Below are 24,931 nucleotides of genomic sequence, written 5' to 3' on the forward strand. Positions count from 1 at the left end.
GTGTAGATCCACTGTGTTTTATCAAGACCAAAGTCAGCGCAGTCGTCTACCAGGACATTTTAGAGCACTTCATGCTTCCCTCTGCCGACAAGCTTTTTGGAGATGGAAATGTCATTCTCCAGCAGGACTTGGCCCCTGTCCACACTGCCAAAAGCACCAATACCTGGTTTACACACAACAGTATCACTGTGCTTGATTGGCAGCAAACTCTCCTGACCTTAACCCCATAGAGAATCTATTATAGAGAATCTATGGGGTAATGTCAAGAGGAAGATGAGAGACCCCAGACCCAACAATGCAGACGAGCTGAAGGCTGCTATCAAAGCAACCTGGGCTTCCATAACACCTCAGCAGGGCCACAGGCTGATCGCCTCCATGCCACGCCGCATTGATGCAGTAATTGATGCAAAATGAGCCCCGACCAAGTATTGAGGGCATTTACTGAACATACATTTCAGTAGGCCAACATTTCGGATTTTAAAATCATTTTTCAAGCTGTTGTTATAAAGTATTCTAATTTACTGAGATAATGACTTTTGTGTTTTCATTGGCTTTAAGTCATAATCATCAACATTAAGGCTATGTGCCCACGATGCAGAAGTGCTCCTGATTTTTCCTGAGCGTTTCTGCATCTCCCTGGAAGAAAAAACGCATGTTGATTGTAGATGCGTTTTCCTGCCAGGGACAAGCGGAAGTGAAGCGTACTTCACTTGCATTTCCGCATGCGGGTTGACAAACGATTTTAGCATCACTTGGAAAGTGCTTGACAACTTGGTCACACTATATAAATCTATGCAAACGGCATGGATTTATATAGTGTGACCGAAAGAATGGTAAAAAATAAATCTATACTAACCTTCTGATGGCCCCCCGGTGTGCTTGTCTCTGCTTGCCGGCAGCTCGCGGTAGATTTAAGGACCTGCCGACGTCAGCGGTCACGTGACCCGTCACATGACTAAATGACGTCACCGAGGTCCCTTTAGTCTACCGCGAGCTGCCGGCAAGCAGAGACAAGGACTCTGGGGGCCATCAGAAGGTAAGTATAATGTATATTTTTTATTTTATTCTTTTTTCTACAGGTACGATGGTACCCGGGTCCGGAGGAGAGACTCCTCTTCTCCAAAGCCGGGTACCATCCGCACATTGAAACGCATGGAATCCGCATCTGCAGATGCAGTGATGTGGATGACATGCGTTCCAGTGCAAGTCAATGGCGGTGAAAACGCCGCGTTTACGCAAAATAATTGGTAGTGCTGCGGATTTTTCCGCAATGATAATCCGCAGCGGAAATTTCCGCAGCACATGCGGATTATCATTGGGGAACATGGCAGACCTTCTACCATGCGTTTTTTAAAAAACGCATAGTGGGCACACAGCCTAACAGAAATAAACACTTGGAATAGATCACTCTGTTTGTAATGACTCTATATAATATATTAGTTTCACTTTTTGTATTGTTGTATTGAAGAACTGGAATAAATTAACTTTTTGATGGCATTCTAATTCTGTGAGAAGCTCCTGTATTTGTGTGTAAGGTTTATTCATTGCTGGGTTCTTGTACATACTTATATAATTCTATTTCTTCATTACTGATATATATTTAAGTGTTCTGTTTATTCATTGCTGAACTCTTTTGGATGCTTGCGGCAGCAGAAAAGCTATAATGGACCCTTGACACCCCCTTACACATCAGATTGTGAGCCTCTGTAATCAGATTGTTCAGCTGACTTTAAGCTGAAGTGTGTAAGGGCACCGGGATTGTAAATTCGTTGAAGAATAAATACGTCATGGTTTGAACTTTCTATTTCTTTTTTGTCGCACTGCATCATGGGAAATAGTGATTGTTGGCTGCAATATATAACATCATTGCATGAAAACGTCCACATTGTTCTCTCTGGAGCGCTGCATTCCAGTCATTGTTTTCCACAAGGTCGCTGGGTGGAACATAGTCCATTCTTTTGTTCCGGCCATTAAATAGCTCAAGTCCCAGGTTGCTCTGTCAGCTGCTGAATTTGTGTTTCTAGAAAAACAAAACTGCACAACTACACAACTATTGACAGCACGGCAAGAGCTGTAATACTGTGATTTGTAGTGCAGCCTTGGCTCCATGAGTTTGTTTTACAGGGCAGTGTAAAATATTACTGTATGCGGTGGAATCAGATATTCAATCTATGAAGTAGAAGTAGTTCTATTGTACAGGGATCTCTAGCCTAACAAAACTGTAGTGATGCCAGTGGTGTATGTAAAGCAGAGACGGCCTGTATCACACAGTACAGGAACGTCTGGATCCTGCTAATTGTAGGCTAAGAAGGCAGTGCTACATGCAAGCTGCTTCCTTCTTAGGCTGCGTGCCCACGATCAGGGATATCAGCGTTTTGGATGTAGCTCACCTGCGCGCTGCCTTCTACATTAGAAGCACAGTGGATGGGATTTATAGTAATCCCATGCCCACTGTGCTTCTATTTGATGCTGCGTAAACTCACCCGCGGCACGGGTTTACGACCCACAGCATGTCAATTTCCACATCAGAAATGTTTCCGATAGAATGGATTGGATGCGGTAAATCCACATTGTTCAATGAACATATGCAGATTTACCTCCGTGATTAGAACAGAGTGTTTTGGTAGCAGCGAAAATACGCTACTTTATCCTGATCGTGGGACACATTGGCCTAAGTTGTCCCACTGTTTCTTATGGGCTGCTGCAATGATTTGCTTTGCCCCTAATGTTTTTTGTCTATTCTGTGCTGTTTTTGCATCAGTATTAGGCTGCGTGCCCACTATGCGTTTTTCAAGCGTTTTTGCCGCGGAATTTCCGCAGCGAAAACGCTTAAAAAACGCTTAGTAATACGTGCCCCATGGTCCCCAATGATAATCCCCATGTGCTGTGCACATGCTGCGGAAATTTCCGCTGCGGATTATCATTGCGTAAAAATACGCAGCATGTCCATTAATTTTGCGGACATGCAGCGTAATTGCCACCATTGACTTGCATTGAAACGCTTGATATCCGCATAACTACATGTGCACACGCGGATATGAAGCGATTCAATGTGCTTATGGTACCCAGGTTTGGAGAAGAGGTGACTCTCATCCAGACCTGGGTACTATGGTACCTGTAAAAAAAATAATTTAAAATAAAAAATAAAGATTATACTTACCTTCCGATGTCCCCCGGCCTCCTCAGCGATACGTCTGGTGTGTTGGTCGGCTCGCGGTGGTGTGAGGACCTGACATGACGTCATTTAGTCATGTGACAGGTCACGTGACCCCTGACATCGGCGGTTGCGTGACCTGTCACATGACTCAATGACGTCATGGCAGGTCCTTTTACACAACCCCGAGACACATCGGAGAAGGAGACCGCGGGCCATCGGAAGGTGAGTATAATCTTTATTTTTTATTTTTTACCATTCTTATTCTTTTTTTTTAACTATTACTTGGTCACTATATAAATCCATGCCGGTTGCATGGATTTATATAGTGTGACCAAGTTGTCAAGCACTTTCCAAGTGATGGTAAAATCGCTTGGAAAAGCGCTTGATAACCCACATGCAGAAATGCATGCAAAAACGCTTGACAAACGCTTCTACCAGGGAGAAGCGTAAAAAATATGCAGCATTTCTGCATCGTGGGCACATAGCCTTAGACTGCGTTCACACATAACGGTGATGTTGCTGCTCTTAACCGCAGCAGCCTGGTGCCGCAGCGCTCTTTTCACTGTTTCCCTGCACAATCACTTGGGTCACGTGAATCTTTTTGTTTAAAGAGAATCTATCACCACCTAATCTGAGAGTTAGCATGATGTAGAGACAGAGACCCTGATTCCAGAGATGTGTCATTTACTGAGCTTCTTGCGGTAATTTTTATAAAATCACAGTTTTATCAACAGGAGATTATCATTAGAGGACCAGTAAACCTGCTGCCCAGTAAAACTCCACATTCAAGAGCTCTGTAAAACCCCATCCCCCCCACTGATTGGCAGCTTTCTGCCTATGCACAGCGTACACAGAAAGCTGCCAATCAGTGGTGGGGGCGGGGTTATTCATTCAGAGAGAACTGCTAGACCTGCAGCAGAGAAAACTGTGATTTTATCAAAACTGCATGAAGCTGCTCAGGAAGTGACACATCGCTGGAATCAGGGTCACTACCCCTACATTATGCCGATCTCAAATGGGGATGGAAAAAAAAACATGGCACAGATTCCCTTTACTCTTGCAGGGAAACAGCTGTGTTGCATGAATAAACGGTTACGGATGGCCAATTACCATTGGTGGTCTTCCAAGTAAAACAGCTTTTTCCCTGCAAGATTAAGTCATTGTGCAGGGAGACACAGAGCTGCTACAGTTAAGAGCTGCAGTTTGATCACTGTGTGTGAATGTGGCCTTATAAACCAGAATAAAAAAAGTGTAGAACGAGAAGGGAGAAAAGTATAATGGAAAAATTTGCACCTCTTCAATGTAAACACCCACTGTTTGATATTTGATATTGAGGCTGCCGGAAAAAGCAGCTCCATAGGGAATGAATGGAGAAGTGGTCGAGCACGCACACTGTCACCACAATCTAATGGGGATAAAAGTGCCCTGTTCTGACCCTACAGATCAGCAACTTATCACCTAAATGACAAAGAAACATAGATATTTCTTCCTTTACTTTGGACAGTGAGTGAAATGCCCTTGTCAGTAATGCACAGTTATCACACAGTTTCTGGAGGTCATGTCATCTGGAGACATTGGACTAATTTTTGCTTAAATGAAAGTAAATCAACCTATGAACACTAAATAGAAAATGAATGACAGCTTTATAACGTGACGTCCAGTGTGTCCATTCAACAAAGTGAAGTTCTGAAGGAAGATCAGGCCTCCTACCTCCACGGTCCTCACCGAGTTTCCTTCACTTTTGATGTGATCACAGTCATTTTTGTGCTCGTTGAGGAGGAGACACTTTCTCTGTCGCCCTCCTCCTCCTCATCAGTCTCTATGCTATCCCCGCAGCTCCCACATATTGGAGATACTGATCCCTCAAATTGTCTGTTTTTCTCCCTGTCATCCAGAACGGGCAGGTTGGCAGTAGGGCTGTGACTCTCTTTGATCTTTGGGACCAAAGCATGGACAGTCTGTGTGTATCTTCTCTTTGAAGGAGCAGTTTTAGGAGTTGAGTTGTGTTGGTCACTCAGCAGGCCAACCAGAAAGGTAATATATCGCATAGCCAGGCGGAGAATTTCATTCTTGCTCAGCTTTTTGTCAGGTGGATGGGTGGGGATCAGTTTCCGTAGTTCAGCAAAGGCGCCATTTACGTTCTGCTGTCTCCAACGTTCTCGGCTGTTAGTGAATACCCGACGGGCGACTTTTTGTGGTTGTCGTACTATGGGATGGAAACATAGGATTAACAAATGGAAATCAAATTTTTAATTGTCTTCAGTGACTACAAATTTTCCCACTATTGAGGTGGGACATGACAGTTGGTGCTCATAAAGTTCTATGGAGAACTGTAACCGTGGCCTCAGGAGAACTTTCACCAGAATGTCCGTGTTTGCCTCTATCTCCTCCCCCTCTATAGAATTTTACAAGCACCAACTGTCATCTCCTATCTCAGTAGTGTGAACTTCTATCTTCACTCAATACAGATTTTTATCCCTGAATTGAAAGTGAAAAATCAATGCAGAAGGTGAAAGAAGGCTGATTTTTCTGATAAAATATATTACAAACGTGCTTATTATTATATGTACTATTAATTTATGAAGCAAACAGTTGCTATTCAACCTCCCTGTTTAGGGGCTTCTGCCTGAAAGCCCAAAGAACTGAATTCAGACCTTCACCTGACGGAGTTATTAAGATGATTGTGACAAACGTTATTGTGTCTGGTTGATATAGAAGACACTGCCGGAAAGGGGGTCAAATGAAGTCCAAATCTGTATATTTTAGACTCCATTTACCTCCATGAAAGAAAAGTCTTGATTCTGTCCTTCAGACATACAGATGGAGTCCTGAATGGGGAAGATAATGCAATAGGAGCACAGCCTTAGGGCGAATCCAGACGCCCGTCAAACACATACCATGTACAGACAGTGATGCACGGACTGACCGCAAGTCTCCTTTCTCAAGCTTTACGGCATCATAGGCATATGTGAGGATGTTGAGTTTAGTTCGGGAAACCCGCGGTCTGTATACGGACCATGTTTCACGGATGTCTTAATTTGACCTTAAGCAAAAAAACGCTAGGATCCATTTTCAGCTACTCACTTGGTTAATACCATTCACTGTAACTTATATAGCACCAACATGTTCTGCAGCACTGTACAGACATTGTCATCACTTAAATCAGTTCTAAGCGTGGCCTGGGTTGCAAAATGTTGGTGCATACTGAGCAGTCTAATAGTGTACTTAGACTAGACAAGTCTAAAGATGAGCCAAATTTAATAAACGGCATTAGCCACTTTGTACTAAACAGTTTGAAAATGTGCCAAATTTGGCAAGGGTGGTCACACCAAATATTGATTAACCATGAACACTTCTATTTTCTAAAAGCATAACTACTTAGCAGCATTTTTTCCACACCTGCCTAAAAGTCTTGCAAGTTTAGATAAGGTATTAGGACACACATGTTAACCATTGGATTTAGGCTTCCCATTCAGCCCCATTGCCCCCTGGTGTATAACATCCGGCCCCTTATGCCCCCTGCCTTTACTAACGTATGATGTGACAGAATGGCCGGTGGTCCAGAGCTCACAGATACCAGAGCGGTCCTGTAATAGGAGCCACCGGGGTAACAAGTCCGTTCAGGACATTTCTTTCTCCTACATCTTCCCCCATCTCCTGTGAGTGATATTACTGAGAAATGGAAGGAACTCAGCCATGAAGAGGAGACCCCGGTAACATTGCGGGGGTAAGGGGGTTTCGAGTGCTGAGGAGCAGAGGGCAGAAAAGTCACCAACGCTCTGCTGACTCCATAACTGCAGAGCTTGTTAGCTTCCAGCTTTGTAGGAACAGTTGGGGAAGGTCCATTTTTGTGCCCGGGGCACATAGACATGGTTGGGGGAGTTTGGTGGAAGAATATGACCAGCTTCACAGAGCCCGGATCTCAGCCCCATCCAGCACCAATAAAGGAGACTATGAGCCTTGCCTCCCCCCAACATCAGGATCTGTCCTCACAAGTGCTCTACTGGATGAATGGACAAAAATTACCATGGACACCACAAAATCTTGTAGAAATCATTCCCAGAAGAGTGGAAGCTGTTATAGCTGTATCTCCATATTAATGCCTATAGATGTAGAATGGGAGGTCTTGAAAGCTCACAATGGTGTGATGTGAAGGGGCCACATTTGATCTGTAGCGCCCCGAGGGTTTGGCCGCTACAGGGGTATTGCACCTCTGCCAGAGGTGTGGTATTCCACTCCCAGGTAAGGATGGAGTATGGACCAGGGCTCAGTTAGCTGCATACAGCACACACACCCCATTTCCGGGGGACAGCTCAACGGTGCTCCCACTAGACAGAAGTGCAGGCACGACCGACTATGTCCCTGTCTGGAGTGGGGAGGGGGGTGAAACACCCAGTGCTGTAGGGGCAGATAGGGGTTGGTTCCTGAGCGTAGGAAGGAGCCCATTGGTTGCTGGTCACCTGGGCTCATGGTCAGAGGGAGGTATAAAAGGTGGGCACCATCTTAGATCTGGGTTCTGTCCAGAGAGGAGAAGACAGGGAGTAGAAGCTCTGTAGGAGCTCTACTCCAGGAGGGCCTAGTGAGAGGCCGAGGAGGAGGTGAAGGGGAGCTGTGGTGTCACCTCAGACCAGCTCCACGAGAAGGGAGGAGAAGAAGGAACAGGAAAGAAGGAGGAGAGACAGAGAAACAGAAGGGCTCAGGAACAAGAAGGTAGAAGGGACCCTAAGAACCCTCGAGAATCCAGGGTGAAGGGTCAGGCAGATTAAGGGTGCCGGATCCCAAGTTGGTGGAGGAGAAACTACCCTCAGCCAAAGACCGGACGTCGTGATCATTCATTGGTGCGACACCTCATAAAACCTGCTAGGAAGGCACCATATAGGACAGCGGAGGACGGGGCCCACGTTTAACCGCACAATTGCCAGCTGAAGTGACTTGGATATTAACCGTGAGTAAAGACCCTGGACTGCAGTACGTTGTCTGTGTGCTTTTTCGCTCCTCCGGCACTACCGGTACTGGGACTCTCACCACCATCACTCCCACCATCCACTACACTGCCCTGGGCCGCACTCTTCCCGTGGGGAGTCACACCATCCCAGCTGCATACATCATCGGCCCCAGCGGTCTGCCCTGCAGCGGCGGTTCCTAATAACCGCAATCCACGGGTGGCGTAGTGGGACATTATCTAAAACATCTAAAAGACTGCCACTGGTCTGACCACCCTGAGCCACGGGACCGGGTCGCCACTACTACCCCCATCGTCTCCCTATTGCCTGGTTACGAGTGCCGCATGGCCCAGGGGGCGAGTCAGATCCATATAGTGTATACTAGATGGACATTTGTCCATCTAGTATAGATGTAGATGGAGTGAGTGGATTTTGGATACATATGTTCAAAATGCTAAAAATATACTGAAATCAAAAACTTTGTTATCAGTTAGGTCCTATTTACATATTATTACCTTTAAGAACAAAAACTGTGTGACAGATCCGCAGATTACGCTTTCTTCCCTGATCTTTCTAAGTACTTGTGTTTTAATACATAATCACCAGTGTCGTTCCCTATCATTCTTCTCTCATCAACCTCTTCTCTTTCATGTGTTTCACTTTAGAGAGTTTATAGCGGAAGACAAGATTGATAGATAACAGAATCTGCAAACCCACTAGACCACATCTTCCTCGAACCAACCGCCAGCGCACACATAGTTCTTATATGCTATGATTCTGACATCCGTGGCTTCGGAGGGAGTATGAGCAATATGTTATAAAATGTTGTGAAATCTTCTGTTGCATTCTAAGACATACATGACACTCCTGTAACATGTATTATCAGGCTACACAATAAAAATGTAAAAGTGGCGGTCAGTCCCTAAGACATTTCTGTGTTAGTAGATAGTGTACCCCCATAAAGTAACAATTCTGGAATGTTCATTTCTCTGTTAATCCGACAGATAATGAATAAATTAGCAGTTGGGGGCGTGTCTCTACAATGTCACTATCCCATCAGTGGTGGGCTTCTCAAGACATACCCCTTTAATAATGAGAATGGTAACACCAAGTTGTTAATTTTTTCACAAATTTCCAGGAATAATAACGGAGGACAATCGTAAGGTAGAAAAAAAATGTTTCAGAATTCTTATTTCAGATGGGTTTCAAACATTTAGGGTATCTGCACACGATCAGGAACTGCTGCGGGTTTGACGCTGCGTGTTTATGCAACGTCAAACCCGCAGCGTCCAGATGTTACAGCATAGTAGATGGGATTTTTAGAAATCCCTTGTCCACTATGCGTCTCTGTGCACCTGCAGATTACCCACGGAAACTGACATGGTCTTTCAGACCCGCAGCATGTCAATTTCTCTTGCGGGTTTGCATGTGGACTTTACCAATAGATTAATATCAATGAGGAAAGTCCGCATGTGGAAAAAAAAGAATTTTGATGCTCATTTGCATAATGAGGGCGGAAACAGCACGGCTATTCAGCAGCGATGGGGCCACAGGCGACTACGGATTGTGGGCACATACCCTTATGAAAACAGATAAGTCAGGACAGTTAACCGGTTTTCTTAATCAGATATTGATATCTCAGACATTTATGGCACATCCATTCATACATATTTGATATCCATACATCCGCTCCTAAGCCTGCTCCATACATCCGCTCCTGAGTCCGCTCCTGAGCCCGCTCCATACATCCGCTCCTAAGCCCGCTCCATACATCCGCTCCTAAGCCCGCTCCATACATCCGCTCCTGAGCCCGCTCCATACATCCGCTCCTGAGCCCGCTCCATACATCCGCTCCTGAGCCCGCTCCATACATCCGCTCCTGAGCCTGCTCCATACATCCGCTCCTGAGCCTGCTCCATACATCCGCTCCTAAGCCTGCTCCATACATCCTCTCCAGAGCCCGCTCCATACATCCGCTCCTAAGCCCGCTCCATACATCCGCTCCTGAGCCCGCTCCATACATCCGCTCCTAAGCCCGCTCCATACATCCGCTCCTGAGCCCGCTCCATACATCCGCTCCTAAGCCCGCTCCATACATCCGCTCCTGAGCCCGCTCCATACATCCGCTCCTGAGCCCGCTCCATACATCCGCTCCTGAGCCTGCTCCATACATCCGCTCCTGAGCCTGCTCCTTACATCCGCTCCTGAGCCTGCTCCATACATCCGCTCCTGAGCCTGCTCCATACATCCTCTCCTGAGCCTGCTCCATACATCCGCTCCTGAGCCCGCTCCATACATCCGCTCCTAAGCCTGCTCCATACATTCTCTCCTGAGCCTGCTCCATACATCCTCTCCTGAGCCTGCTCCATACATCCTCTCCTGAGCCTGCTCCATACATCCTCTCCTGAGCCTGCTCCATACATCCGCTCCTGAGCCCGCTCCTGAGCCCGCTCCATACATCCGCTCCTGAGCCCGCTCCATACATCCGCTCCTGAGCCTGCTCCATACATCCGCTCCTGAGCCTGCTCCATACATCCGCTCCTGAGCCTGCTCCATACATCCGCTCCTGAGCCTGCTCCATACATCCGCTCCTGAGCCCGCTCCATACATCCGCTCCTAAGCCTGCTCCATACATCCGCCCCTGAGCCCGCTCCTTACAGCTGCTCCTGAGCCCGCTCCATACATCCGCTCCTGAGCCCGCTCCATACATCCGCTCCTGAGCCCACTCCATACATCCGCTCCTGAGCCCGCTCCATACATCCGCTCCTAAGCCTGCTCCATACATCCGCCCCTGAGCCCGCTCCTTACAGCTGCTCCTGAGCCCGCTCCATACATCCGCTCCTGAGCCCGCTCCATACATCCGCTCCTGAGCCCGCTCCATACATCCGCTCCTGAGCCCGCTCCATACATCCGCTCCTGAGCCCGCTCCATACATCCGCTCCTGAGCCCGCTCCATACATCCGCTCCTAAGCCTGCTCCATACATCCTCCCCTGAGCCCGCTCCTCACAGCTGCTCCTCAGCCCGCTCCATACATCCCTGGGAATCCCACCATATATTAAGGGTGCAAGTTGGTTCAGTGGTTAGCATGCCACCTGATGGAGAATACCATAATACCCCTACATTGGAAGGAAATAAACCAATAGTCATTCTGTCAGTTAAGCAACAAGATAATACTGTAGTTGGGTTCCACTCTATAAAATAGTCTGTAAGGAGAACTTTGCTATATACATAGAAATTACTAGATATCATTCTGTACCTATGAAGGGGGCTTCCAAGATGTCAGAATGGCTTCTCCTCTTAAATCTCCCTGCAAAGATTGGGATCAGGTTAGAAGCACGAAGGTAGGGACTGGAAAAGAATCAAAGTAACAAAAATGAGTTTAACATTTAATAGAGTCTTTTATCAATCAAGAAACCTTCACACATCACAAAAATATTGGTTATGCTTTCAGGTAGCGTGAACACTGCGTGTTTTCTTCCACTGTTTTTTTTACATACAGAAAATCTGCTATGTTTACCAGTTCAAACAAAGTGGATATTATTTCATGAAACCTCACAATCATCAGCTACCTTTTTTTGCCGAGATTTTCTGAAGCGCGTTAAAATTATACAGATTTTACTGCATGTTTGTAAAATTGCGGTAAAAACAAACAAAAAAAACCCCACGCGCCCTAGTGCATTTTTACATACAGAACGTGCGCTGCAGATATTCTATCAGGACTTTCCAGACACAAAATCGACATCATTTTACAGTTTTAGGATTATATCAAATCTGTTCCTCGCAGTGTGCAAAAATCCATGCGTAGAAAATAACTCGTGGGGTGGGTTTTAAGTCTGCAGCATGTCACTTTAATTTCTGTGCACTTTGCTGACAGTTTTCACCCTTTGCAATGCATAGGAATAAAACAAAGGCAGATCAGCAGGAAGATCGCCTTGTAGCTCATGCTAACTTTGCCGCGATTCACTACGGATATTGCTACAGATTCATGACGAAATCTGCAAAGTTTTTTTGTATGCTCAGTTTACATCCTGTGTAGATTTACCCTCAATCCTAATCCAATTTATAACCTGTTCACCCAAAACAATTTAAAGTGTTATTCCCATCTTCATAGATGGATATTGTCAATTAGCGCTTGTGAAAACAAGCTTATTAAAATTTGCAGCTGTTATTGAGATATTAACAGTTTTCTTTTGTTTATAGCTCATTGCCTAGGAGACTGAACACCTCTGCTGTCTAGTTTATAAACACTACTATGTGGAAGCTGGCCGGAATTAGGAGATAACAGTGCGCTCCTGCGATCCTGGCCAGCTTCAGAGCACCACTTACAAGCTTAATAGAAAAGAGCTTGTAAGCACTGCACATGTTCTACTGGCTCACAGAGGTGGTCGGTCTCCAAGGCAACGAGCAGTAAAGAAAAGTAAAGTGTTAGTAACTCGAGAACAACTGAACATTTTAATAAACAATTGAAGGGAACCTGTCAGGTCAGATAACGCTATTTGCTACATACAAAATATTGTTATTTGTCAGCCATATAATAATATGTGCTGCCCGGTGTATTACGCAGTCCAGATTAAGTAGGAAGATGCAGCTGCTTCTAAAAGGTTAATCCAACAAATATGAACATGGTTGTTTCTATAGGACTAATTTACTAGAAATAGAAATAGCTGATTGTAAAGGATTTATCTACTATAAGTGGAGTCTGAGCAACCGCTAATGACGTTCTATGAACACTTTAGTCAATTTCATCCCACCATCAATCTAACACTCAACTACTCCTGTACTGAAATTAACTTTTTGGACACCATCATTAAGCTACAGAACAATGAAATAGAGTTATCCATGTACCAGAAGCCAATCGATCTTCCAAGATACGTTAAATGGGACAGTTTCCATACAACATATCAGATTCAATCGGATATGTTCCACCCCTATGGATAGAGACAAACACCTTAGTGGCCTCAGAAAGACCTTTTTGAATCAGGGCGAACATCCAAGAACAATTGAGAACGAGATTGCAAGAGCCACCAGAATATCAAGGAATCATCTCCTACATTACAAAACCAAACAAGAAAGCAACTGGGAGTCTCTAGTAGTCACCTACAATCGAAATCTGGAGGTGCTAAGGAGAGCTGCAACTACAAACTTAACTACAAAGAGATATCCGATTACAATCCATATTTCCAGACCCCCCCTCTTCTGTGTTTTAGGCAGCTGCCAAATCTAAGAGGCATCATTGTCAGAAGCTCCCTGTCCTCTCCACCAGCTACAGGAATCTTTCCCTGCACCCAGAAAAAAATGTAAAACCTGTCCATTTATAATGACCACAGACAAGATGAAAATACCTAACTCACATCAGGACCACAAGATCCCAGGTACTTTCAGCTGCATCACATCTAATGTAGTGTACTTAATTATTTGCACCAAATGTCCAGCTGAGGGTCTGTATGTTGGGAAGACAGGGCAAAAACTTAAAACAAGGATGAATTCTCCACACAATAAAAGAAAAAAGAATAGATCTACATGTGGTAAAACATTTTTGTATCCCTGATCACAGCATCATGGACATGAAATTACTGGTATTAAAAGGAAACTTCACATCTCAGCGAGACAGAAGAGTCAGGGAGCACAAGCGTATGATGACCTTTGATACACTCATTGCAGGAATGAATGTGTCGCATGGATTTATATCATTCTAAATCAACTAAGGAATGTGCTCCTCAGACCTGTGTGGGCATCACAGCCTTAGACCAGACTTCAATCACAGGACAATAGAACGTTCACACTCCTTATCTATGAACTATTCCAATATTTACGGCCACAACTGTTTATCCCTCTCCCATAAGGATAGTTCTGCTTCACGTCACTTGTCTCATCTATTGCTTTATGTCTGTGTCTTGTGTATATGTGGCACCCCAGGGGTCTGGTTGCCACAGTAATAGAAATATTACATCTGAGAGCAAGTGGGAGGTTTCTCTGGTCAGGAGCCCTTAAGCATGCAACACTCCCTGCCCAGACCTGGGAGGGGAGGAATCTGCCCTTATAAACTGGGTCTGGGGCGGGATTAGAGAGTCAGAGTCAGAGCCTGGAGAGGGAAAGTTACAGCAGGAGCTCATTTTACAGCAGGTTGCCAAGAACGCCAGTTCCAGCCAGCAGCATGTCCTCCAAAAAGAGATCCGGGCACTGATGAAACGGCAACAGGTGGAATTATCTGGTGGTGAGATTGGTAACGTGAGAATGTGTGACCCGTTCCCTATTGCCATGCCCCCGAAAAGTGAGATGATGATCTGGTGCCGGGCAGCTATTGGTCTAAGAGGTAGAGACTACCAAGCAATGGTAGAGCCCGTCTACTCAGACAGTAGGCCCACCATTTTGACAGCACGGGGAGTGGTCGATGTACGCCATGGGAGGGTACCTGTCCGCATCGTAAATATCGGGGAGAGAGAAGTACACCTGCCCCGGTATGCCACGCTAGCCAAATTGTTCACCATAAACCAAAATTCTGTAAAGGCCGTAGAACCCTTCCCTCCATCTCAACCAGAGGAAGGTAACGTCTCTAAGGAACAAATGGAGGACTGGTTTCAGCAACTGCATTTGGATACGGACTCCACTCCCTCACACCAAAAGCAGGGAGTCTACCGGGTGGTTCAGGAGTATGAAAGAGTCTTTAGTAAACACCTGCTAGACTTCGGGCGAGTAAAGGGGGTAGAACATCACATCCCCACAGGAGACCATCCGCCCATAAAGGAAAGATACCGACCTGTACCCCCTGCACACTATCAGCATGCAAAAGGGATGTTGCGGGACATGAAGGAGGCTGGGGTAATCAGGGACAGCTGTAGCCCCTGGGCAGCTCCACTAGTTCTAGTGAAAAAGAAGGACAACACAATGAGAATGTGTGTAAACTACAGAAAGGTCAACCGTATCACACACAAAGATGCGTACCCGTTACCTAGAATAGAAGAATCTTTAGCTGCATTAAAATCTGCTAACTTCTTCTCCACTTTGGATCTTACTAGCGGGTAGTGGCAGGTTCCTGTAGCAGAGGCGGACAAGGAGAAGACTGCGTTCACCACCCTGATGGGTCTCAGCGAATTCAATTGTATGCCGTTCGGGCTCTGCAATGCACCAGGAACCTTCCAGGGGTTGATGGAATGCTGTCTGGGACACCGGAACTTCGAGACGGTCCTGTTATACCTGGACGATGACATCGTTTATTCCAAAACCTACGAGGACCACCTGAAACACCTGGCAGAAGTGTTTGACGCCCTGGCAAGCTACGGCCTAAAGGTGAAACCCTCCAAGTGTCACCTCCTGAAACCAAAGGTGCAGTACCTGGGACACGTGGTGAGTGCTGACGGAGTGGCTCCCGACCCCGATAAGATCACCGTGATTAAGGACTGGTCAAGACCCTCCAGCATAAAGGAAGTGCGGCAGTTCCTCGGGTTGGTAGGCTACTACCGAAGATTCATTCCCGGTTTCACCAAAATGGCAGCCCCTATGCAGGACCTCCTGATAGGTCAATCCAGGAAGGCCAAAAACCAGAAGCCGCCCTTCAGGTGGGAAAAGCTGGAAGAGGAGTCCTTCTGCCAACTGAAGATGGCCCTCACGGGGGATGAAATCCTGGCGTACCCTGACTACAGCCAGCCCTTTATCCTCCACACGGACGCAAGCAACATCGGGCTAGGAGCCGTACAGTCCCAGATCCAGCAGGGGAAAGAACGGGTAATCGCTTACGCCAGCCGAAAACTACGGCCCACAGAGAGAAACCCTGAGAATTATAGGTCATTCAAGCTAGAGTTCCTGACTTCACCTTGTTGGGTGATATGGACACCCGGTTACGGACACGCCGTGACCTCTAAAGACTAAAGCTTCTTGTATATATGTTGTTGTATTATTGTTTATACCCTGTATTTGTGTTTTCTTAAAAATGTGTTTAGTCCCGGAGTACTAAAATTTACTAGGGGGGAATGTGGCACCCCAGGGGTCTGGTTGCCACAGTAATAGAAATATTACGTCTGAGAGCAAGTGGGAGGTTTCTCTGGTCAGGAGCCCTTAAGCATGCAACACTCCCTGCCCAGACCTGGGAGGGGAGGAATCTGCCCTTATAAACTGGGTCTGGGGCGGGATTAGAGAGTCAGAGTCAGAGCCTGGAGAGGGAAAGTTACAGCAGGAGCTCTGTAGGAGCTAGGAGCTGAAGACCAGGGGCTGGAAGCTAGGCAGAGATATAGCTCGCCCTGGCAGAAGAATCTGATAACCGGACATCGGAGTCCGAGGCTGTGGGGACTGATATCCACCCAGCAGCAGAAACCAGCCGGCAGGGGATTCCAGGTCCTCTGGCCATAGAAGCCCGGAGGCTCAGTCACAAGGAAGGGACCAGCACCGCCATCCAGGAGCGGAGGCTAACAGAAGGCCCCAAGTCACCAGCCATACGGGTGAGCACCACACGGTATACTCAGGGACGTGGGCTACTTCTACCCGCTTACAGCAAGGTAGCCAGAAAGAGTGCAGATAGATGGAGAGGCCTACAACTCCACCTGGCCAGGGGAACTCCTGTTTGCTCGCAGACCGACCAGGCCCCTTATGCTAGCCAGTACTCCTGGGAGGGTCTGCCTTAATATCACCAGTAAAGACCCTGAACTGCACTGCAAAGACTCTGAGTCGTTCCTGCTCATCGCCGCACCAGCACTACTAGTGCTGGGACGCCCGCGCACCATCACTCCCATCATCCACATTCCCTGCCCTGAGGCCATACTTCTCCCGTGGGGAGTTATCCCATCTTTTGCTGCGCACACCACACCAGCCTCAGCGGACTGCCTCGCAGCGGCGGTACACCCTGACCGCAATCCACGGGTGGCATAGTCGGACAATTAACCTAAAACCCACAAAATACCGCCATTGGCCTGACCACCCTGAGCCACGGGACCGGGTCACCGCCACGGATACTACAACCCCCAGAAGCCCGGTTCCGGGTGCCCCTCGGCCCAGGGGGCGAGTCAGCTTAATATGTGACTCTTCAGATTTTGTGTTATACTACGCCTGATGAAGAGACCTGAGTAGTCTCGAAAGCTTGCAATCTGTTACCATCTTTTCAGTTAGCCATGAAAAGGTATCAACCGCTGAGGACTCTCAAATCTAAATATTTTTCTACTATAGGTGGTATTGTTGCTTCTAAATTCACTCACTACATACATAGGAGAAACATTGAAGAGAAGCTCTGACAGGTATTGTTATGGAAATTTTTGTAATAAGTATATAATTTATTGTATATCATTTATCGCTTATCAATATATCCTTATGGAGATTAATACTGTATAACCTTAGACATCAGTATACAGTGGGGAAAATAAGTATTTGCACATTTTAGCACCTACAAAGAATGGAGAGGTCTGCAATTTTTATTGTAGGTACACTTCAACTGTGAGAGACAGAATCTTAAAAAAAATGCAAAAAATCACATTGTGTGATTTTTAAATAATTAAATTGCATTTTATTGCACAAAATAAGTATTTGATCACCTACCAACCAGCAAGAATTCTGGCTCTCATAGACCTGTTAATTTCTCTTTAAGAAGCCCTCCTACTCTGCACCTGTATTAATTTCACCTGTTTGAGCTCATTACCTGTATAAAAGACACCTGTCCACACAATCAATCACACTCCAACCTCTCCACCGTGGCCAAGACCAAAGAGCTGTCTAAGGACACAAGGGACAAAATTGTAGACCTGCCCAAGGCTGGGATGGGCTACAGGACAATAAGCAAGCAGCTTGGTGAAAAGGCAACAACTGCTTGTACAATTATTAGAAAATGAAAGAAACACAAGCTGACTGTCAATATTCCTCGGTCTGGGGCTCCATGCAAGATCGCGCCTCCTGAGGTATGGATGATTCTGAGAAAGGTCAGGAATCAGCCCAGGACTACACGGGAAGATCTGGTCCATGACCTGAAGAGAGGTGGGACCACAGACTCAAACATTAACATTAATAACACACTATGCCGACATGTATTAAAATCCTGCTGGGCAGTCAAAGTCCCCCTGCTCACGCCAGCACATGCTCAGGCCCATTTGAAGTTCGCCAGTGACCATATGGATGATCCAGAGGAGGCATGGGAGAAGGTCATGTGGTCAGATGAGGCCAAAATAGAACGTTTTGGTATAAACTCCACTGAACGTGTTTGGAGGAAGAAGAAGGGTGAGTACAACCCCAAGAATACCGTCCCAACCGTGAAGTATGGTGGGGGAAACATTATACTTTGGTGGTGCTTTTCTGCAAAGGGGGTAAGATAACCGCACTGTATTGAATGGAGGATGGATGGGGTCATGTATAGCAAAATTTTGGCTAACAATCTCCTTCCCTCAGTAAAAGCATTGAAGATGGGTCGTGGCTGGGTCTTCCAGCATGACAATGACCCAAAACACACAGCCAGGACAACTAAGGAGTGGCTCCGTAGGAAGAATTTCAAGGTCCTTGAGTGGTCTAGTATCCAGATGTGAACTGTATAGAAAATCTTTGGAGGGAGCTGAATCTCAATGTTTCCCAGCAACAGCCCCGAAACCTGAAAGATCTGGAGAAGATCTGTATGGAGGAGGGGGCCAAAATCCCTGCTGCAGTGTGTGCAAACCTGGTCAAGAACTACAGGAAACATCTGACCTCTGTAATTGCAAACAAAGGTTTCTGTACCAAATATTAAGTTCTGTTTTTATATTGTATCAAATACTTATTTCATGCAACAAAATGAAAATTAATTATGTAAAAATAATACAATGTGATTTTCTGGATTTTTATTTTTAGATTCTGCCTTTCCATTCTTTGTAGTGGGTAAACTTGCAAAATCGGCAGTGTATCAAATACTTATTTTCCCCACTGTATTCATACAGAGATTAATACTATATATTTAACCTTAGATATAGAAATATAGTTTTATCAGGAGAGCATATTATATGACTGGAAAACTGGCGTTATCTTTGTAGCCTATGGCTGAATTTCTTAGAAGTACTGTATGTCGAAACTGTAAAAAGCACCTATGAAACACAGTCAAACTACTGTTCGTATGTGAATATTAATTATGTTATCCACACCTTGTATTGCTTATATAAGCTTGATCAAAATGTATTAGCTTCAGACAACCTGCTGACTACACTTATCTCCTTGCTAGCAATCAACAAAAGAAACGTATTCATCGGATTGAGATGTACTCGTCTTTTCACTTGATAAAAGTTGAAATTCTCCTAACAGGTTTTACCCTGTTGCTGTTTCTTCTAACCTCCTCCCTACTACTACACAATACACATTAATCTTTTTTTTTTCATTACTTCAAACATTAAAGGGAATCTGTCACCCTCTGGGACTTTTTTACCTATTAACATGGGCATATAGGTAATAGAATGGTCACAAAATTCATACTTGTATGCCCATATCTGCAGTCTTGATGTGCAGAAATCGTCTGTTATTCGTGTATGCTAATGATTTCTTCCAGGCTCCGGGGCGTGCAGTGCCTGGAAGAAAATTTGGTCTCCGTTCCTCATTTGCATGCCACCCCGCTCCCATCAGCGTCACAGTGGCCTGTGACGTGTATTGCTGGCCCCGGAGTCCCGCACCTGCGCCCTGCAATTGTGCGATTATACTTACCTTTTGCGTCGCCCTGCTATGGGCATTGGCTTCATTGTTCTTCTGCGCAGGCACTGGTGAGTCACTGCTACTCAAGTGGCTCCAACGGTGAGCTGAACATGGAAAAATGGCAGCTCTAAATAGGACTTCCACAAATGGCCTTTGCACAATCCACCCAGTTTAGCAGATCTTCACCATTTGAACCCTATACAGGGATCTGCACTGACAACATGATTCCCTTGGAATAGCTGCTGGCAGGTGGAGCGAGTTGGCAGACAAAAGTCTTGATAAATCGGGGCTTATGTCTATGCTATTTTCACCACCTTTTTCTATAACACATAAAGTTAATAACAGAGAGATAAGTATTGTAGCATTAGGAAAAAAATGTGCCACCAAAGCCTACTTTCTTACCAGAGTCCCACTGAATTGTTAATTAGCCAAGAGGGCCATAGCATTTGCACAGTCTTCTCTACTGAATTGATTTAGATGACTTTTGAAGGTAGAACAAACACAAAATTCCCCAAAAGTATATAAAAAAGTGTACTCTATTTTTACTGTATTTTGTCTCATGCTCATGCCTTGTATTACAATTAAATCATGGAAATATATAATTAAATCTTTGTCTCAGAAGCTCATCCATATCCCCCCTCCTCCTCATTGTCCTGTGGGTGACTGTAAGAAAATTGTCTGCAGCAGGAGCCTCTCCCCTCTGCACTGCCTGCAGTAAAAGTCAAAACTAGGGATGAGAGGACCCGCAGTAGTTTGGGGTCGTTGGGTTCGATTGAGTCAAAGTTCGGTTTGGGTACCAGAACTGTACCTGAACTTAAACTTGAACCGAATCCCATAGAAATATGTGGGGTACCAAACTTTGGAGCTGGAATATCTCTCTCTCTCAAAGATCATTTGACTGACAGCCATTTCAGCTGATTCTTGCACACACAGGAGCTTGTTCGGCCGATCACACCTGTGTACTCTATGAGTTAATCGCCAACTGACACGTCGGCCAGCGGCTTATCTCAGGGAGAACAATGTGATCGGCAGTCAGAAATCGGACATGCCAGATCAACACCACTCCCAACTATCAGTCGTCCGGCGCCCCCATACACTTTAGGCTATGTGCCCATGTAGCCGATTTGATGCAGAGCGTTTTTGCCTCTCTCTGCCAGAAAAAAACGCATGCAGATTTACATGCATTTTTTCTGCCAGAGAGAAGCATTTTTTCAGTGTTTTTACATGTGTTTTCGCGTGCGTTTTTTCAAGCACTTTTCCAAGTGATTTTGAGCATCACTTTTAAAAGTGCTTGAAAAGTTGGTCACACAATATAAATCCATGCAACTGGCATGGATTTATATTGTGTGACCAACTTAGATGCTTTAAATGCTGCATCTATAGTAAAAAGAAAAAAGAATTAAAAAAGTTAAAAATAAAAAAAAAAACTGTATACTCACCTCTCCGGTCTTCTCCCGGCCGCATCCTCTCTCCTCGGCGTCCCGCGGTGTACTGGCAGGACCTGCGGTGATGTCATTTAGTCAGCTGATGGTCACGCGTGACCATCAGCTAACTAAATGACGTCACCGCAGGACGCCGAGGAGAGGACGCGGCCGGGAGACCGGAGAGGTGAGTATACAGGTTTTTTTTTATTTTTATCTTTGTTATTTATTTTTTTCACCGCATGGTAGCCGGGATGAAGAGGAGTTGTAGTCTCCTCTTCATCCCGGGTACCACACGCACCGTGATTACGCTGCAAATTCGCGGCCATTGAATTTAATTGAAACACAGCAAATCCACATATACCTGCGGGTTTGCTGCGTTTCAATGTTCCTCAATGGCCGCGAATTTGCAGCGTAATCGCGGTAGAAATGGTCATGCTGCATTTGGCAACGCAATGCGAATTCGGCGCACTAATTAGCGCATCATGTACACAGCACATCCAAATTCACATTGCTTTGCATGGCAAACGGTTTTGCAAGCGTTTTCGCGGCCGTAAAAACGCCGCAAAAACACTACAAAAACGCTACATGGGCACATAGCCTTAGTCCGTCGGCTATACCTGTCAATATCGTCGGTTTTGACCGACATAAGTCTTACGCATATGGTCAATTTAACAACTAGACCATCACACTTGAAGCATCTAGCAACAGAGAAGAGGCAAATATTACCCAAAATGGTGGTGACACACCTTAAGTGTTGATATAGAATCCTTTGGTTCTTACCTAGGAAGATAAGGGTGAGCATGGAACTGAGGCGGAAACAATGGTCCACGTATCCCTGGCAGTGCCAGCATCAAGGAGGGTACAGGGCGTAAAGCAGTGAGCTCTGGTCGTAGTGCCACTCTACTGTGTCCCAAGCTGATAACTGGTACATGAGCGGGCAGTTTTTCTGTCCCCACAGGTGGCCGCTTTTCATCTGTGAGGGGTCCAGAAGGTGAAGTTGGAGAGCTGGCTGGTAGAGCGTCATCTGTGTTTGGCCGTCTGTCCACCGAGTTTTTATCGTCCTCCATTGTTGCATATGTGCCGTCACTTGGTGTCCCTTTTTTGTCAGAAGGACACATGAGAACATAGAATACCTAAGGAAAAAAAAAATACAAGCATGTGAGAGAGTGGTTAGTCAAAGAGAATGGGGAGCTAGGAGGAATAAGGGGAATGGGAACAGGGGTGAGAGAGCAAACTGGACGCTCCTGAGAGAGGAAAAATGAAGAGTAAGATTTTTATATAAAACATGATCGGGAGAAGGAGAAGGGATTGAAGTCTGTGCTCTAGACGGATATTTGGCTGTTTCCTCACTGACTTCCCTTACGTAGACTCATCTTAGAGAATATATTTGTGGGCTATCATCTGGAGAGGTGATCATTGTTAGATTGGTGTTGGTTCCTCCACTAAAACTCTCACCACTCACCAGAACCGGTACTTGGATTTCTGCTGTGGGTGTGCAGCAGATCCACATATGGATTAACCCCAATCTGATGGGATTAATCGTAATTGAGGAATTTTGCGAGGAATCTTCAAAAATAAATATTATGCTATTCATTACATGGAATGAAATCCACTCAGAATTTTTTTTAAGTCAGTGAACTGGGTAAATCCTATTGATTTGCATTAGGGCAGGTGCAGATGAGCGTATTTTTGGTCAGAGCGCGATCTGACAAAACATCAGATTGCCCTCGAACTAATGTTAGTCTATGGAGCCATTCACATGTCTGATTCAGATTGCACTTGGCCATGCAAGATAATGAGTTTATGAAACCATTGGACTGCACTAGGATGACATCTCTGATTTCCGCAGAATGGCGAAGATGGAGAATTTTTTTTTCTCCATTAGCTCCTCCTCTGAGAGCATCGGATCACACTATGCTGAAATGATGATCAAACTTTGATCAGAGTTTGATCAAAGTTTACCTGTTTTTTTCTCGGATCAGAGCATCTACGGTCGCCTGCCCCTGCCCTTAAGAGGTAGATTTTAAGCTCATCAGATGCAGATTTTGGGGCGAAAACTGAACTTCTAAACTAAAATCCTTACAAAATCTGGAACTTGTGAAGACGGGGAGTATAATGACTTATGGAGAACATTGAGTGTAAGACAAACATACAGTACATGTGGTGTTGCACAATGGGCCCCGATGCAGGAACAAAATCTGCCTCTGGAAGCACAACAATAGAGATACATCAACCTACAAAACCCATCCGGTTACATTTTTTATTTTGAAGTGAATTATTGAAAAAATTAGAGCAGAAAACTGGATGGCTGCTAAAGGAAACTGCTGCACTTTTTATTTTTACCAATTTTGATAGTAAATCCCAGCCAATCTGCTGACCTGCCTCCCTTTCATTATAACATTGGGAGTCAGTGCGGAGTTTATTTATTTATTTTTAAAGTTTCAATGTTGATGGAGGCGAAATAGAGGAATGAACGGACGGCGGCATGTAGCGAACTTGGAAAGATCATCTAGTTTTGGCAGCCTACCAAATTCTGCTTAGACAAAGGAGGTGATGTGAGAACTCACGCACTCATTTTTCTCACTTTATTTAACGTGCATCAAGTGACATCTTCAGATACAAAGAAATACAGTATAAAATAGTTAACGAACAACAACTTTAAATGTGGTAGCAATTTTGATATAATAGTGGATGTTATGTGTAATTTCATTTTCATCCATATTTCACAATTCAATGAGCTTTGCTTGGTTTGAACAGTCATTGTGATCCTATAGACTACTTTTAATGTTCTTGCTCCTCCAATCAACCAGAAGAAGGTCAGGTCTCTGGCTGTTGGAAAGAGCCAAAGACCCTGGAGTGAAGACAGAAGCAGCTTATGGATATGTGCACATGACGCCTTTTTTAGGCAGATGCTGCCTGGAATCTGCCGGAAAAGAGCCAAAAAAAACATCAGAAAGATTGAACATATGCACAGCAATATCAAAACGACTTGCTGTGCACATGTTCCATCTTTTGCAAGTTCTGTAAAGCACTTCAGGCTTCAAAAGCTGTGAAGCGGCTAAAAGAAGTGACCCCTCCATTCTTCTTCTACTATGCTAAACAGTCATGGCCGAAAGTGTTGGCACACTTTTTATGTGTTGTTCCAATACACACAAAGGAAATAATCATGTGTATAACAAAACGTGTAATTGCAATAATTTTCTGGGAGAAATACTTCATTTGCTGGAACAATTTCAAGGGTGCCAACACTTTCGGCCATGACTGTATATGGAATTAAAAAAAAGACGTCAGAAAATACATTTTAGGGAAGAAACCCGTGACATTTTCCTGAAGCACCTTCTGCTGTAAAAACAATATGTGTTGTGGTAGATCGGCTCACTTGTTTGCACATAGAGGTAGACACAGGAACACTGTCTCTTTAAATCTTCTGTGGTTTATTAAGAGCACTGCATAAACCACGTCAATGCTACCAAAACAAACATGGCCTTCCTGGTTTAAAAGGAATAACAAAAACATAACATATGGCTTAGTCCTTATTGCTATTGTGGCGCCCCTGAGGGTTCAGTCGCCACAGAGGTACTGCACCTCACCCAGAGGTGTGGTGTCTCCTTCTCTCAGGTAAGGAGGGAGTGCTGCACGGAACCCCAACACCCACATTCAACACTACACTACTCCAGGCCGGCTGGAAGGGCAACATGCATGTGTGCAGCTGCTGAGCCCCTGTCCCTGGCTGGAGTGGGGGGGGGGGAGACCCAGAGGTAGGGGGAACCAGTAGTGGGTGTGGGTGGAG

General features: G+C 45.3%; 1 protein-coding gene across 2 annotated transcripts in view; it reads right to left on the minus strand.

Annotated features, from left to right (window-relative positions):
• Positions 1 to 1,027: 1,027 nt before the first annotated feature.
• Positions 1,028 to 24,931, minus strand: part of LYL1 (LYL1 basic helix-loop-helix family member) — a 62,134-nt gene continuing 38,230 nt past the window's right edge. For both annotated transcript variants that reach the window (XM_073654253.1, XM_073654254.1), the window contains 3 exons: positions 21,922 to 22,274; positions 11,358 to 11,449; positions 1,028 to 5,363 (listed from right to left, as the gene is read on the minus strand). In XM_073654253.1, the coding sequence (XP_073510354.1) occupies positions 4,879 to 5,363; positions 11,358 to 11,449; positions 21,922 to 22,274 (930 nt within the window). In that variant the 3' untranslated portion in view covers positions 1,028 to 4,878. The remainder of the gene's footprint in view (positions 5,364 to 11,357; positions 11,450 to 21,921; positions 22,275 to 24,931) is intronic.

Source organism: Phyllobates terribilis, unplaced genomic scaffold (genome assembly GCF_046119375.1).
Source record: "Phyllobates terribilis strain yellow unplaced genomic scaffold, ASM4611937v1 Scaffold_11__3_contigs__length_659146591, whole genome shotgun sequence".
In the NCBI taxonomy this organism is placed as follows: Eukaryota; Metazoa; Chordata; class Amphibia; order Anura; family Dendrobatidae; genus Phyllobates; species Phyllobates terribilis.